Genomic DNA, 15,472 nt, shown 5'->3' on the forward strand with positions numbered 1-15,472 from the left:
AATAATGTTGTTTTCACGTGTGCTGGGAAATATAGACGCTGTGTCACGCGATGTACCTGTGCTACTTGACGAATCAGTGAATGTGACTGGGACTCATTTATCATTTATACAGTAACGTATGTGATGTTTTGATGTAGCAAAACATCACATACGTTACTGTATAAATGATAGTTTATAGTTTTAGATGTTCTGATGCAGCAAAGTCAGTGTTGAAACTGCTATAAAAATATATTGTATAAACGATGTGTTCCTTCAGTTCAAACAGTCTATTAAATGTCTATTTTGCAGCAGATGACATTTATTCCCGGAATTTTAAAACCCATTTAAATAACCTATACTGTAGAGTAGACTGACAGCACATTCTACATATTTTCTAGTTACTTCAGACCAACTGCAGGCCTCAAAATTATTAAAGGGATTATTTCTCTTGAACTCCCATGGTTTCTGAATGGGTCTCAGACTCTTTATCCGCAGAGAAGTTCAAGTGTGAATTCAGTCCAGCCAAAGCACGTTGTCTTTGGAACCCTAGTTTTAATGTTCAGTAATATGAGGGGTGTGTCTTCACAGGAAGTCTGACTCTGTCAATAACTAATGGTAAATGTTATGCAAGAGCTGGGACTAATAACTTCATTAAATATGGATGACTGATGCACATTTCCCTCTTTATTCTGCTGATACAGCAACATATCTATGCAGCTAAACCTCTAAAGGAAACAACACTCCTTGAGACCTCATGAGGACTGCCTGATGGCAACAGTACTACTGCCTAATCAAGTAGGCAAGATCCTGTTGTCAAGTAAATACCGCTGCAATGAAATACTGGAGAAATCATAAAAATGTATCAACAGGGTACATACTGCCAAGACACTTGTTGATTCACAATTTATTTCCTTTCATTCTGATACATGATGTTCCTCCATATGGAAAACGCACATTGTTATGTACAGTCAAATAGATAAGATGTGCAGATGATGTACAATGAAGACAAAAGCGTTGTCTTTCAAAGGAGGGAACATAAGTGTATTAGAAGGCCTGTTTCTTTAAGATTCTTTCTTTTTTTCAGAGTTACTGTGAAAAATTGATGTAGAGACCTTTCTATATGACTGTAGGGATGGGTTTTAACTGGGTGCGAGTTGGACTTGAGAGTGTTTACTCAGTCTTCAAGCCCTCCTTGATGAGGTTGAGCTCATAGGACAGGGTCTCAAAGCGATACGCCATACGGATCTGGGCCACATTGGTCTTACGGATGTCGTTGCCTTCCGGACCTTCCTTGAGGTAGTTTTGGCCCAGGTAATGGCTCTTCTCCTGGAGCAAAGACGAAAATCACATGCATGTTTTGGTGCAAGTATAAAGGACTCTACATGATGTGCAATCTATTCGATTTACAAGCAGAGTGTGTGAGGACAAAATTTGTGTGTGTTTCAAGGATCCCAAGGATCTGACATGAAGATTTTAAGGGCAGAAACACCATAACAGTTACTGTTTTTGCACCAAAGATGTTGCCAATATAAAAAGAAAGAAACATTTTAAAAGCTGTTCATTAAATGTGTTTTTTTAAAAAAGTCAACAAGGTATGAGCACATCTATTGTGTTACCTCATGAGACAGGGCGCTCTGCAGCACACTGTTCCTGGAAATCTCACACATGTCGCAGGTACTGAGCTTGAAGACCTGGGCTGCAATGGCGTACTCTTCCATCAGTGGTTCCTGTGGCGATAAAGAGCAACATTTACACTCTGATAAACTGATCATTCTTTGAATTACTGAGACTCAAACAGAGACCTTGCAGAAACAACTTCCTCCAGCTACAGTACATACATTTACCATGAGCTGTGAAAGCCATCATTTACCAGACATAACTTTGTGTGTAGAATATGAATATATACAATTCTGCCACTCTACATAAGGCACAAATCTGTTTGTGTTTACAATGCATGTTCATTCAATGCATATTGTACTCTCTCTGTTAGACTGTGGATGCTATACTTGTACAATATGAATACAAACACTCACAAAAAAAAAAACCAAAAAAAAACTGCACATGCATTCAACTGTATATGTACACAATACAATGCTCTTTATGCACAGCACAGTATGCGCCGTTATCTACATCATCATCAAAGGCCCTCTCTCTGTGGGCTCAGACCTTGGTGTAGTGGAACTGCATGGGGTCGTCAGTGGACAGAGAAACCACCAGGCCTTTCTTATGGAACTCAAGAAGGGGGTTCTTAGCGTATTCCAGGAACAGGCTGTTGTTGCTGAGAGGGGACATGGCAATGGGAATCTGGGCCAGGAAGTACAGGTACTGCAGCACAGGACTCTGGTGATAGAGGATAGATATGATCAATTTATGTGTGACTTTTATGTGACGGCTGTCAAATTATGATATTATAGGTAGTTAAGGCAGGTAAGGCAGTTTGCCCTGTTTTGTTCCTTTTCTGTTTGATAATAAATAAGACGAAAATACCTAAAAGACAATAAGTCATGCATTAACTGCAAGATTATTCATAGGATGAATCTCAAATCTGATATTACACAAACTTGACATCACACTATCAATTGTACAGTAGTTCAAACATCACCTTATAAAAGCTTTTTTTCCCCAGGTGTCTGACATCCAGGTTTCAAACATTAAAAAATATTTCTTCTCTCAGCATCCTCTTCGAGATTGTGGTCCTTATGGCATTTAATCAAGTTACAAAACACTATATATACCCAGACAGAACATCTTCAGGTACTTTAAGGTACTTTCTTGATTACGTCAAGAAAAAAGTACCTCTGTTAACTGACTCCCGTATAGAGAAGCAGATGTTGCGTATTATTCAGCATTCAGGTCAATGGTAACCTTATGGTTATTTTACAAGCCTGACGCATAGAAACTGGGGGTGGACCATGTGTAAATGAATGTATGGTGCTGAATTGGTTTACAATAACTGAGATGCTTCATCCACTGACCTTCTTGAGGTTGAGTCCGTGAGAGATGTTATCAGCGGTCATAAAGGCAGCCAGTAGATGGGTGATGGCCCCGGCCTCGCCACAGTGAGGCCTGAACGTGAATGTGTTCATTCCCCTCTGTCTGGAGAGAAGAAGAAAAAGAAGTATTATACTATGGAAAGGACTCATGTTTTTAGAGGAATCTATTATCCCCTTATTGTCAAATATGCACTCACTGTGAATATTTACAGAAGCGTGGATAAGATATAAAGAAATGGATATCATGGATATGAACACAAAATGGCAGAAATCTCTTGCAAAAAGACAGCAGACATTTAATAATATCTGCACCTGCACAACAAACAAAAAGACAAAACTGAGAGTACAGAGTCAAAGTGACTGACCTGCGGAGCTGGTTGAGCACAGCAATGTTGGCATACATGTAGTAGATGTAGTAGGTGTAGGAGGGGTTCTTGACAATGTCCCACTCCTCTGGTTTGGGGCTCTTAGTGGAGAACATGTGACCGCTGTGCTTGGACTCATCATCCACACTGTCAAAACCTGTCACCTACACAAAAAGTGGCAGCAGCTTGTTACACAGAGAACAGAGAGTTCTCTGGAGGTTACTCTGAGGTTTTAAGGTCATGGACAAGGAGAGCTGTGAAAAACATTCCTTGATAATTCAGAACTGAGATCTGTTAGGTTGCTTTCCACATGTCTGGTCATGTATGTGTCTTGTGTCTTGTCAACATTTCCGCATCTCATTGGATTCTTAAGGGACCATGCAAAAATTATTACAGGAGAAGGTTGGCTCAGACAAAGGGAGAGTGTTTGAAGCTGAACATGAATTTTGCTGAGGGGAGGGTGCTCTAATGAAAAAGGTACATCAAACTGATGCTTTTCATGTGGAGGTGCATTTTGTGCACTCTGTTCACCCAAATTGTGATTGTAATGTTAATAAATGTTAAAGTTTATTATCATTCGTGTTCAACGTTAGTGAGTGAATAGAAGCAGAAGCAGAATTTACATATTTCTATACATAGCTACAGCCATCTGTCTGTTCTTAATTTCAGTTCTGTATCGTAAATTCAGTTCTGCTTTTGCTAGGAATGCTACTTTCAGCCTCTTCATCCTGCACTGGGTGTGTGTAAGATTCATAGCAATCTGTTTGTATTGACTGCTCTTGTCTTGGGACCTGGGAGCAAGTCATGGGATGGATGTCATTGTGTGTCATCTCTTTGACCAGCTGACTGGCTGACTGGGCATTGTGGCAGTGGTGGTGGTGGAGGAAGGTTGGGGCAGCCATGGGTGATGATTCTGAGGGCAATTTTTTTTTGCACCAGCAGTGTAGCTTATTACAATACTCCAGACCAGGGGTACCCTGGTCAGGCCCACTTCTGATTCTTAAATAAATTTCTGAGGACCAAATAAATTGGAAAAATAAAGAGAGGGAAAAAAAGTAGAACAAAAAACGTGACCAAAAAATGAGATTTCTCCACACTCAACACTATGTGCTTTTAGTTCAGCATCACTGCTTGTCATTATGAATCCATATTTACTATATTCAGTGTATTTCCTCACCAGATGCTTTGGAGCTTTTACTGGCACTCCCAAGTTGCTTTTTCGTTTCGAAAACCAATCCATTTTGTGTGAAGAAATGTTAGCTAGCTAACAGTGGCCCAACACTGAACCTAAAGATGTGCAGCACCTGGCACGGTGATATTTAAGCATGATCTACAAAGCAGCTGGGACCTGAACACATAAGAAATGTTTGTGTTATGAATGATGTAAGGGGCCAGATCTTTAACATGATCCTTCACCACCCATGATGGTATGCTATCAGGTCCATAGGCCTTTGATGGATTAAGCCCTGTTAGGACTTAAAGCCTACACTTCACAAGTCAGTCTCTCCAGTAGGCAGTGGTAATTTGAGGATGGATCTGAGAGGAGGTGTTATTAGTCCAGGTCTTTGCAAAGTAGCTCTTTGGGATGTGCATTGTTTGACTACACACCATCAAACTGCATTTTCCCATATATCTTTTCTTCCGTCCCAGGCTTACTGATGAAATCTCACCACTCCTTTGGGTTTTCCTTCTTTAGAGAGTAGCTATATTTTTTTTATAATTTTTAGATATTTGGGGGGTTATTGTAATTATAGGTACAGCTCTAAAGAAAAATACTGATTGTGTTTTTTTAATAAAACACATTGCTGAATGTTTTGGTTTTTGTTTCTGACTTACATGCTTGAGAAAGAGGCTGAGTTCTGGGTTAGACTGTGGGTCGATGGTGGCCTGGAAAACAGGAAGGAAAATATTCTCCAGCATCTTGCCAAAATGGGGCACAAAGTTCCTGCCTCTGAAGATGTCACTAAGGTAGAAAGGGAACACAAGAAATTCATTTAGATATTAATTTAATCCTTCTTTCAAACCCTTTGAGCCTTTTTCCAAGCTTACAAGGGAGTGTTTAATCTCTAAAAGATTATGTATAAGAATCAAAACTGAAAACATACTAGATCCTGGGTACTTGAATCATCCATTTGAGGTTTGGAGAGAAGACTCTGTGCTTGACAAACCAGCTGGAGAGCTTGTTCCATTCAATGGGGTTGCAACCATAGATGGACAGACGAGGCTCAGCATACTGGTACTTGGCATCCTCCAGGTCACTGGCTACTTCCTGGTTTATACAAAGTTCAAATCAAGACTAGATCAAATGTATAAGTTCAGTATATAACATTGTAGCTGTACAATCTCACCCTCTGACATGTTACAAACCTATTTCTCTAGATTTTTTCTGCAGTGGTTCTTTTCTATTCTTTCAGTGCAGAAACTGACCTTGATGATGGTGGCAAAGTACTCTCCATTGATATGGTTCTCCGTCTTGAGGTACAGATCTCGCAGTTCGCTGGCTCCCACAGGGTTGTACTTAGCGTTGAACTTATCGAAACGCTGGAAGGTTTGTCTGCCCTTCAGAGCAACAACAAAAAGACAAGAAAAAAGATTCAGATCATGAAACGTTGAATGAGGAGATGGGAAGATAGTTCTGACTTATTTTAAAGGCTAATAGTGCAATACTGGCAGTTCTTCAAAAAGACATTTTCACTCTTTAAGGAGTCATCATCCAAACAGAGTATGGAATAAGGAAATTAAATATTAATGTTATTGTTCATGACTCAATCAAATTCTCAGCTCTCAACTACTTTCTGATGCCTGAAAATCATTATTAAGTGTACCTGCACTAACAAAATCAATATGCATGTACTTGCTTACTAACACAGTGAAAGAGCACTTATAAAGGCAATTTCTCACATTTTTTAGTAATTCTGTTTGTAGCTATGCATTTTTATAATTCTGTATAATCACATCTGAGGCCACCATTATGTCAACAAGTGAGTAACATACAGCGTGCACATCCAGGGAGTCCACAGTGAGGTCATAAGGGTGCAGGTTAAGGGACTCAAACAGCTCCTTCATAGTGACCTCTCTCCCTTTAAGATTGTGCACAACACGGTCAGCGTCCACGCGGTAAGACTTCTTGATGAAACGCAGCAGGTGCTTCTGGTTCATGCAGGCGGCAGCGTGGATGTGGGTGTCCACCTAGAAGGACAGAGAGACCACAGAGAGAGGATCACTGAGGTTTTGGGTTTATGTGTTGTGATAACTCTGTTTGGTCACAAGAGGGAACTAAGACCAAACACAGGATGCATGGGAGTCTTTGGTGAAGAACACAACATCAAACGGTGTCAAAGTAGGGAGATGGAATGTTTGAAATTCACACTGTAAATGTGTTACTTTTACTTTTTATTTATGGACATATGATTATGTCGGAAATAAATAAATATACATAAATATGTAAATATATTTTAATTTTTCTGTATTAACATAATAATAAACCTATTTTTCCTAAATCTACTGTACCTCCTTTAAGAGCCTGTTTTCCCTTTTTGTGTTCCTGTGTTAATGACTGAGTTGTAAGGCATATTTTTGAACACTGGGTGGGATTTGCTGGTAAGGGGCAGCGGAACTGCTTATAAATCTGAAGGTTGCGAGGGGCAGGTGTTGTTTCCCGGGGAAGCGTCAAATTTTTTGACCCTGGACACAAAGTAATCTGAAGAAAAAAGAAGCAAGAAAACACGGAGATTGGAAATCGTTTGAAGTCATTTCGTGTCTAATATGTAAAGGAAAGCCAGTGGCGTGCGTCAGTTATACACCTGGTATACACCTGCTGGTTAAGATTCCGCTTTATTTTACACTTTCCTCTCATATAAAATCAAGTCATAACAGGACCTGTGCCCATTGTACATGCAGTTCTGTTATACCCCTCCAAACAGGCCAAATATGAAAATACAGGCAGGGTGCAGGATCTCTGCAGATACAGATACAGTATGAATATATACAATGTTTTTCAGGAAATAATTGTATATTATACCTTCATTTCTGACTTAGCTGCTATTTTTGTGCAGTATAATGTGCTTTGTAACAACATTAGAAGTGGATTAGATGCAATGTCCATGCTAAATGCTGTTCATGGCTACCTTCCTGCAGTTGTAAAAGTCCCTGTGGGGGTTCATCTTCAGTTCCTTCATCTCCTCCATCTCATTCAGCATCTCATGTACATTGAACTTGGACAAGAGGAACTTCAGACGGCGGTGAGTGTAGGTTTTACTGCAAAATGAAAGAAGCATACTAACACGTGAGCCACACTTCGAGGTGATACATACGTAGCTGACAAATACACAATATAGACAGAGTGCACAAAGTAAGATCCATAAAGACATGGTTGGATGAGTTTGGTGCGAGTCCTGATCTCAACCCCATGATCACTTTTGAGATGAACTGGAATGGCCTTTTAGTCCAACATCAGTGCCTGACCTCACAAATACTTTTCCCACAGAAGCACTCTAAAATCTTGTGGAAAACCTTCTCAGAAGAGTGGAAGCTGTTATATCTGCAATGCTCTCTATGCATTTAGAATGTGGTGTGATTAAAGTCCCTGTTGGTCTAATGGTTGAGTGTCCTGATACTTTTGTTCATATGATGTAGCACTGGTGAGCTGATGTTTTTCATGACTTCAGTGACTCACGTTGGGCCCTGTGCAATGAGAGCAATGAGGAAGTTCATGTCATCAATGAAGGTGTTGTAGTCGGGGCAGGGCATGTCTTTGGGTTGATGTTTGTCAGCTGCTGCGGCGTCATTGTACACGTAGATGAGGCCATCCTTCATACGTGCGACGTATCCCAGATTCTTTGGTAGGTCCTTGGTATCAAAGGGATCATCTCCATTCTTTGGAGGAGATGTGAAAACTGATGGATGAAGGTAGCATACAAATTAAGCATTTGGGATATCCAGTCATACAGAGATGATCTGCATTTAATTAAACCCAAAGACAACCACCCTGCTGAGTCTCATCTTCTTTTGTCCTCACCTGGCTGCACCTGATCTTCAGGCTTGAAGGTCTCTCCCTCAATTCCACGCAGGTACTGGGAGGCTGTCCGCGGGAAGCGCTGGTAGGCCAGCCTCATGTACTTCTCCCTGATGATCAAGGCACGGTACAGACCCTTACAAGACAGCTCAAAGTCATCCATGGTCACCTGAATAGCAGAATAGCAAAAGGAGAGGTCAGTCATGCTTTCTGCCACTTAACGACTCAAAAATTATTTGAAGATTTTGAAAACTGTCATCCACCTTTTCTGTCTCACTCAGTACATGCTTACATCACTCTCTACATGTCTCTGCATTGGTTTAGAGATGGTTCCTGATTATATTCATGACCATCTAACCCCTTTCGAGCCCAAATGCAGCCTTACACCCTCCTGCAGAGATCTGGTAATTCCTAGGTCAAGTCTAACAACCAGAAGGGACCGAGGCTTTGAAATCAGGACCCCACCACTATGGCTCTATTCCTTCCTTTAAATCACCCTTAAAAACATACCTTTTCATAATTGCTTTTTCTCAAATCAATTCTTCCATTTTCACTCTAGTTATCTAATAGGTTTTTACTGTATGTTAGTAATTTATACCCCACGTGCTATACCCCAAGTGCTATTTAGGTTAAATAAAGTTATTATTATCTGTTCTCTGTGATATTATGCAGTATGTTATGTTGTCAGTATACCCGAAAATGCATCTTAACATACTGCAGTTGAGGTTTTTGAGTAGGCTGAAACACAGATAATAATCTGCTCTTTCAAAGTGTTTTTCTCCCTGTAAATGTCAAATGCACTGTCATGAAACCTAAACCCCAGCCTGGTCTCAGATGAGCACCATTCATGGGCCTCTGTTAGTGGGTGGGGGATGGGGGGGTACAGACACATGCCAGTGAAAGTCAAAGTCAACACCTCCTGCATCCATGAATCAAGTCTAACTTAGGTGTCAGGCCGGAATATATCAGTGGATAAAAGGGAAACGTTTAGATGCTGAACGGTACCCCAGAAGCGTAGTCTCCAATGATGGCCACTCTCTGGAAGTCAGGCACTTCCAGGTAAGTGGGTGTGTCCACCTCCACTGACACTCCAGGGGCAACAGTTGCCTGGGCAGTGGCCACGGGTACAGCTATGGTGCGACTCCGCTGATGTCTCTTGCTGTGTATAAGGACAGGGGAGGTTTAGTACTTGAATTCATCTGTAATCAAAATTTCTTGTTGTGAAAGCCAACCAAATTGCACTAATATATTGAATTAATATTGGCTACATGGTATAAATTTCCACTGTCCTTTCTTTCCATTCTTAAAATGCTATAAATACATAAAACCTTAAAATGTCTTACTACCCCATCATTTATTGACATGACTTGGCTGTACCCCAAACACAAAATGACAATACACAATCGACCAGCTCACCGTTTCTCAGCATCATCCTCAGTGTGCAGATGGTGGGCCATCTCATTGTGGAGGATGGGACAGTCCTCAGCCACATCAAACATGGAGATCTCATCGCGGATGTTCTCGTCTTTGGTCTCAGACGCAAAGACCCTCTCCGCAAAGGCTCGCATCTTGTCATCGGTCTCTGTCAGGCACAGCAAAGTATGTTCCATTGATAACAGAAATGTTTTCTGTTCCCATCACGTCATGCAATAACTTGGCAGACTATGGCAATTAAGCCTGCCTCTGATAATGCAGACGGCATGAATATGACTGCTGAACTGATGTTCACAATAAATGTATGGTGCACATGACATTCTACATCTATGACAAGAAAATGCACAAAACTTACCCAACCTGTGTGTACAGACTCCAGCACATGCTTTGCATACATGACCAAAGACTGACACAGTCACTGCAAGTCTACAACTCTGACCTCCAGTTTAGGCTGCAAACAAAGTCCCATGCATACAGAGGAACTACAGCGATAAAGCATTGACACATATAGTCGGCTCCACTCATATGTATAGACATGGATATAGTAAATACTTTTTCAATGTGTTTTTAACTCCAGACCCAGTTTTCTTATCATCTTTCTTTTTTGCATTTTAAAAGTCGAGATGTAAGTTGCTCTATAGGGACATAAATTAAATTTCTTTAATCAGAACTACTCAATATGTTCAAAACGACAGGAAAAGTGGGTCAAAGTCCAAAATGACTGGAGTTATGACCAAGCTATGAACGACAGAGCTTCAACAGGTGTTCACGTTTTACAGTGCTTTAAATAAAATGACAATACACAGCATGAGAGGCTTCACATGATGCCTGCTACAGAGAGAACTATTCTGTAGATCAGATTCTACTTGTTTCATGCACTTACTACTCAAGAGTCAAGGCTTTCATCTTTCAAGACAACAACTCTAGTTTAGCACATGTGACTAAAGCGATTTTGGGCTCTATTTCAAACCCTCTGTACTTACTCTGTTGACCTGATTATGCCCAAGAAAGAAGCACAACCCAGAACAAAACCCAAAAAAAAAAGAGAGGGTTAGAAGTGCTGGTTAGAAAAGTGTTATACATAAACATGACATACAGATCTTTACTGTGTTTCTGCATAACAAAATGCACTATATAAATGTCACATTAAAATGAGGCACAGAAACAGTGTATGTGCTTGATGGTAGATGGATAAGTGGGATTAAAGTGACAAACAATGTGAGTGTGAACAATGGGGAGGACACATGACTGTTAAATTGATTTTCCAGTTGCTTTTGGAATAGATTTGAACGTAGCAGCTGCACAAAGAAATGGTGATGACATCTTCATGACACATGCAGAGATATTTTCATTTCATGTCTCAGTTTTACAATATATAGGATACTCAGGCCCATAACTGCCCCACTACCATTTTTAAACATCTCTTGAAGATGCCATTCCTGTGACGCCCTGGCATTCCTCTGATGCTTCAAACAGGTATGAATTTCAAGTAAGTCTTGTTTATGTGCTGATTTTTTAAACTGAGAAATATCCAAGTTATTTATCAATGTAAATGTTCACTTTCAGTTCAGCTTTAAAACGAAGCATCTGATACACATACATTATAATGAATATTAAAGAACGTGAACAACACATTAATAAATCCATTTCGCCCATGTTCCATTACTTTCTATTCATATGGAATAGATCCTAACCGAGAGCCATGCTACAAGGTTGCATTCAAATGCATGGGAAAAAATGGTGAAAAAATGGTGATCCGCTCACCTCCTAGTCATCTAGTAAACCATGCATTTGATATGCGTCACATCTTCCCCAAACCCCCTTGATAGTTTTTCAGCTCTATACTTACTTCCTGCCTCTGATGGGTAAGCAAAAAGTCCCAGTTAGGGTGGGACGGTCCAGGTTAGAAAGAAACAAAACAAGTGTGGTTATGTGTCAAAGCATTCCAAAAGGCTTGTAGGCAACAAAAAAACTATCCACAGACTTTGCTTTTTTGTGAAACCATTGCCTTAGTAGAAAATATTTTTATTTGTTAGTTTTGTGAATTATCTGCAGAGAATTTATATACAGTGTATCTCAAAGCCTCTGTAGAAATACCAAAAAATATCTGAGTGGCTAAATCCCACTGGAGTTAATTCACAAAATCAATTTTTAGCAATTTGAGTAAACTGCTCCTAATATAAGACTCATCTGAGTTTGATCCTTAACACATTTGTTGTCAGCCCTCCACACCTGTTCTCACGGACTGTAAAACCTGCCTGCCATATGACAAGTCTGGTGTGAAAACTTTGATGTCACGTCAGAATATGATAAGAAGTGTAAACAGTCCCAGACACATTCTCCAATAGCTGCTAAATCATTAAAGTCAGCTAAGCCTATCAGATGTGAAATCAAACTCTTCAGACAGCAGCTGTTCAGATTATTGCATTTCTATTTTTCACCCTTTAAAAACCTCTTGATGGCATAATATGACTTCATACTTGACACTTGTCCAGTGCCTGAGGGAGCAAAGTCTATAATTAGCAACCATTACAACAGCATTTAGAATAGTAATAATGTCAGAGTAGGTACAAATTGTGCAAAGTTGGCCTGCAGCATTTTCATTTAAAAATGTTTAGCTCTTAGAAGAAGATGACACCTTGTCATGACAATATGCTATTCATTATGGACTTCCTAGTGGACCTATATGAACTTTAACCCCAGTGAACCTGTCATTACAGCTGTCAGTACCATACATCCAAACATATGGGAATGTATTACCTTAACAGTTGTTGATATTCCACACAGTAAGGGGTGTGACCCCTCTAATAGCAAAGCGGTTTTGCAAAGTTTTAGAAGTTCCCGCTGCCATTATTTCCAGACATAATAATAAGTAAACAATAAAAGACATGAGGGTGACATTTTGAAACAAAGGTCGCGTTCTTTTGTACATTTTTTTTTCATGTACATTCTGTGGAAAAGCATTGCAAAAATTAAGTTTACAACACTTTTGGTGTAAGCTTTGCTCCTCCTTATAGTCATATAGTGTCAAATAATGTAATCTATAGGTGAGAGTACGTGGTCAAACCAAGAGTTATTCTGCCTATACTCACCTGGCACTAAGACTTTAGGCATGGTGACACTCTTCCAGTGAAACTCTCCCTGAGGACTGGCAAAAGGTGGTCAGCCACTGGACCACTGTAGTAGGGAATTGTGGAGCCCTGAACTTGGTCTGTGCAATATTAAGCTCCCCCTTGCCTCAAGTGTAACCAGAACCTGCTGTGCCCACACAGGACACGCCTGGGTGTACCGAGGAAGTCATATGTGTCCAAGTCTATTTTAAGTTATAGTTAAGATATGTGCACACAGGACTCGCTGAGAGGCGCAATGTGTAGACAAAGAGACGGGTATGTGCGTATGAGGACACTGATATTATATAACGCTGCACAAGTTGTTATGCGCGTAGTAGATGAGTGGATGTGCAGTTCAAGTAAGTGCACAGAGCGAATGCTACAGGTGACAAAATTGTTATTGTTGGTTGAAATGTAAAGAAAATGAAGAAAAGAAAAATCAATTTAGAAAACAGTCACAATTCATAGCCCATGCGGAGTGGACTGCCATCCTTTGGGGCCTCTGTTTGATTTGAAAATCTCCAAATTAGACCTGTGATCCTTGAGAATGACAATTAATGATTTGTCGATTTCAAGAATGCATTCAAATGATTTTATATTGCTATTATGAACAAATCACCCTGAGTTGATCATAGCCAGTATACCTAAAGGTCTTGTTGACAGGTGCGGTGAAGTCCTTAGTTGCCCTGAATCAAGGGTCTTGTGGGAGTAACTTTTGAAAACACCATTTCTGAAAAATGGAATGAATCACAGTAAGCCTACATTTTTCAGCTGTTAGTTGGACCATATATCTAGCCATGCAGGAACTTTAGCTCTTATTTTTATATAACCCTTCCTAAACCTTCTGACATAACTCTACAGTAGAAATCCACAGATTTTAGTCTATTCTCCCAAGATAATTGAAAACCTCAACAGCAACATGTTTTTCATGTGCAATGTCCAAGTATTTAAAACTAAGACAAATAAAAACCCAAACTATGTGTATTACTGGATGCAACATAATAAATATGCTAGACATATTCTGATTTTAACCTGTGTAAATTGCCTGTTCATTCTAAGACGCTGAGCAGCTTGAAGACATTTAACAAGTCATCTATTTTTAGGGAATGTGATCTTAAATGTCAGCGTTCCTCTTTTGGTGCACCTAATTTAAGAGATCAGGTTAGAAATGAGCAGTCAGTCAGATTTACCATTAGAAATATAAATTCCAGACAGAATTCTTTAAGTTCTGCAAAGCTGCTGGTGAAACAGGGCATCTTGTAAATGATAATCCATTTCATAGGCTGCATTTCATAACTTGTTACATGAGAATCCACACTATTATCATGTTTCAGCTGTTGTGCTTTTGAACAGCATGTTCTCAATGAAAGTATTTTGAAAACGAAGAAATGGAATAAAGTTCCTGCAAATAAATTGCGGTTACAATCTTCAGTTGATCATCTCAAATGATCTGACGTTAATAACTGCAAGTTTGAGGTTGAACATCTCGTCTTTGTGTGAGAATTTTTAATTCTGCACGTCTGGTTTTCGTTACAGCATGAATGTGAACTTGAAGGGCAAACTATTAAAGGCAAGTGGTAACAAATGCACAGCCCGACAGGAACGGACGCTTCTTAAAGAATTTCTTTTTTGTGGTTTCAATAGGTCTGACTGTTCCTCACCCTGGACCTGAGAGATTAGCAGCAGTTGGACATGTGTTTTACAGAGGCAAGCAGGAGCACAGAGTCCAAGTTTCCCCTTCTCATATTACACCTATCATCATCATCCAGACTGTCAGACACTGCAAAATTATAACAGGTGCTCTCCTGACCGGTTTCTAGTCTCAGGGTTGTTTGTTTGTATTTGGATGTTTCCTATGGTTTTCACTTCTCTAGTGATTTCAAATTAATTTCACATTCCATAGGAGAAGCAGTAAAATAGGGGTCAAATGAACACTGAAGCTGTGAGCACTGAAGCAAATCATCTCCATTTATACATTTCTAATATATAAATGATTCAAGTTGGTTTCATCTAGCAGTGTTTTGTTTGGTATTGAATATCACTGGTGTCATGTTCAGTGATGACTATGACTGACTATCCTCAATGTGCTCAGTGAGGAATGACTAGTTTACATGTTCTGTCTGGACTCTAATCACCCTTCCTGTTAGAAAGATAAGGAGGAACACCCAGATTTCTAAACAGCAAAAAACACGTAATCGCTGGTGAATACGTGGTGAATACACAAGCATACTGGACCTGTTTGTTTTCAGACACGATTTCATAAAACTTCACAATACACAATTAGCACACATGTCCTTAAAACACATACCTGACCTCAGTCTTCTTAAGCACTGACTGATAACATAGATCCTTTTTTCTAGCTATGTATTTCATACCACTTCAGTACTGAAAATAAAATGTTTTCCATTTCAAATTATTGTCTGTTTCTGTCTGAACAATTTCATATAAACAGAGGAATTCTGTTTTGTTTTTTTTTGGGGGGGGGGGGGGTGGAAACTATGTTAGATGGGTGGGATCATAAACTGTCCTCTAGTTATGCCTTCAAGAAACTTAATTGGTCTTAATTGCTCAAGTATT

At 39.7% G+C, this 15,472-nt stretch overlaps 1 protein-coding gene across 3 annotated transcripts; it reads right to left on the minus strand.

The window, feature by feature from the left end:
• Positions 1-868: 868 nt before the first annotated feature.
• On the minus strand, positions 869-13,019 carry ampd1. Of its 3 annotated transcripts, XM_046397729.1 has the most exons (17): positions 12,878-13,015; positions 11,635-11,643; positions 10,769-10,777; positions 9,768-9,933; positions 9,357-9,510; positions 8,355-8,520; positions 8,013-8,232; positions 7,465-7,594; positions 6,332-6,526; positions 5,765-5,896; positions 5,443-5,606; positions 5,174-5,300; positions 3,338-3,501; positions 2,955-3,075; positions 2,146-2,319; positions 1,596-1,706; positions 869-1,305 (listed from the first exon to the last, which is right to left on the minus strand). In XM_046397729.1, the coding sequence occupies exons 1-17, from the start codon at positions 12,897-12,899 to the stop codon at positions 1,150-1,152; spliced, it is 2,220 nt and encodes a 739-aa protein (XP_046253685.1). In that variant the 5' UTR covers positions 12,900-13,015; the 3' UTR covers positions 869-1,149. The 3 variants fall into 3 exon arrangements, with proteins under 3 accessions (XP_046253685.1, XP_046253686.1, XP_046253687.1); XM_046397730.1 differs by lacking the exon at positions 11,635-11,643 and having other exon boundaries at positions 12,878-13,019; XM_046397731.1 differs by lacking the exons at positions 10,769-10,777; positions 11,635-11,643 and having other exon boundaries at positions 12,878-12,995.
• Positions 13,020-15,472: the final 2,453 nt, after the last annotated feature.

The sequence above is a fragment of the Scatophagus argus genome, chromosome 8, assembly GCF_020382885.2.
Source record: "Scatophagus argus isolate fScaArg1 chromosome 8, fScaArg1.pri, whole genome shotgun sequence".
In the NCBI taxonomy this organism is placed as follows: Eukaryota; Metazoa; Chordata; class Actinopteri; family Scatophagidae; genus Scatophagus; species Scatophagus argus.

Excerpts from the sequence above, each read along its gene's own strand:
- ampd1 (XM_046397729.1), bottom strand. The coding sequence starts at position 12,899 with ATGCCTAAAGTCTTAGTGCCAG. Across the intron at positions 9,511-9,767 it reads GAGGATGATGCTGAGAAACG|CAAGAGACATCAGCGGAGTC; the intron begins GTGAGCTGGTCG and ends CCTTATACACAG. Across the intron at positions 8,233-8,354 it reads TGAAGATCAGGTGCAGCCAG|TTTTCACATCTCCTCCAAAG; the intron begins GTGAGGACAAAA and ends TTCATCCATCAG.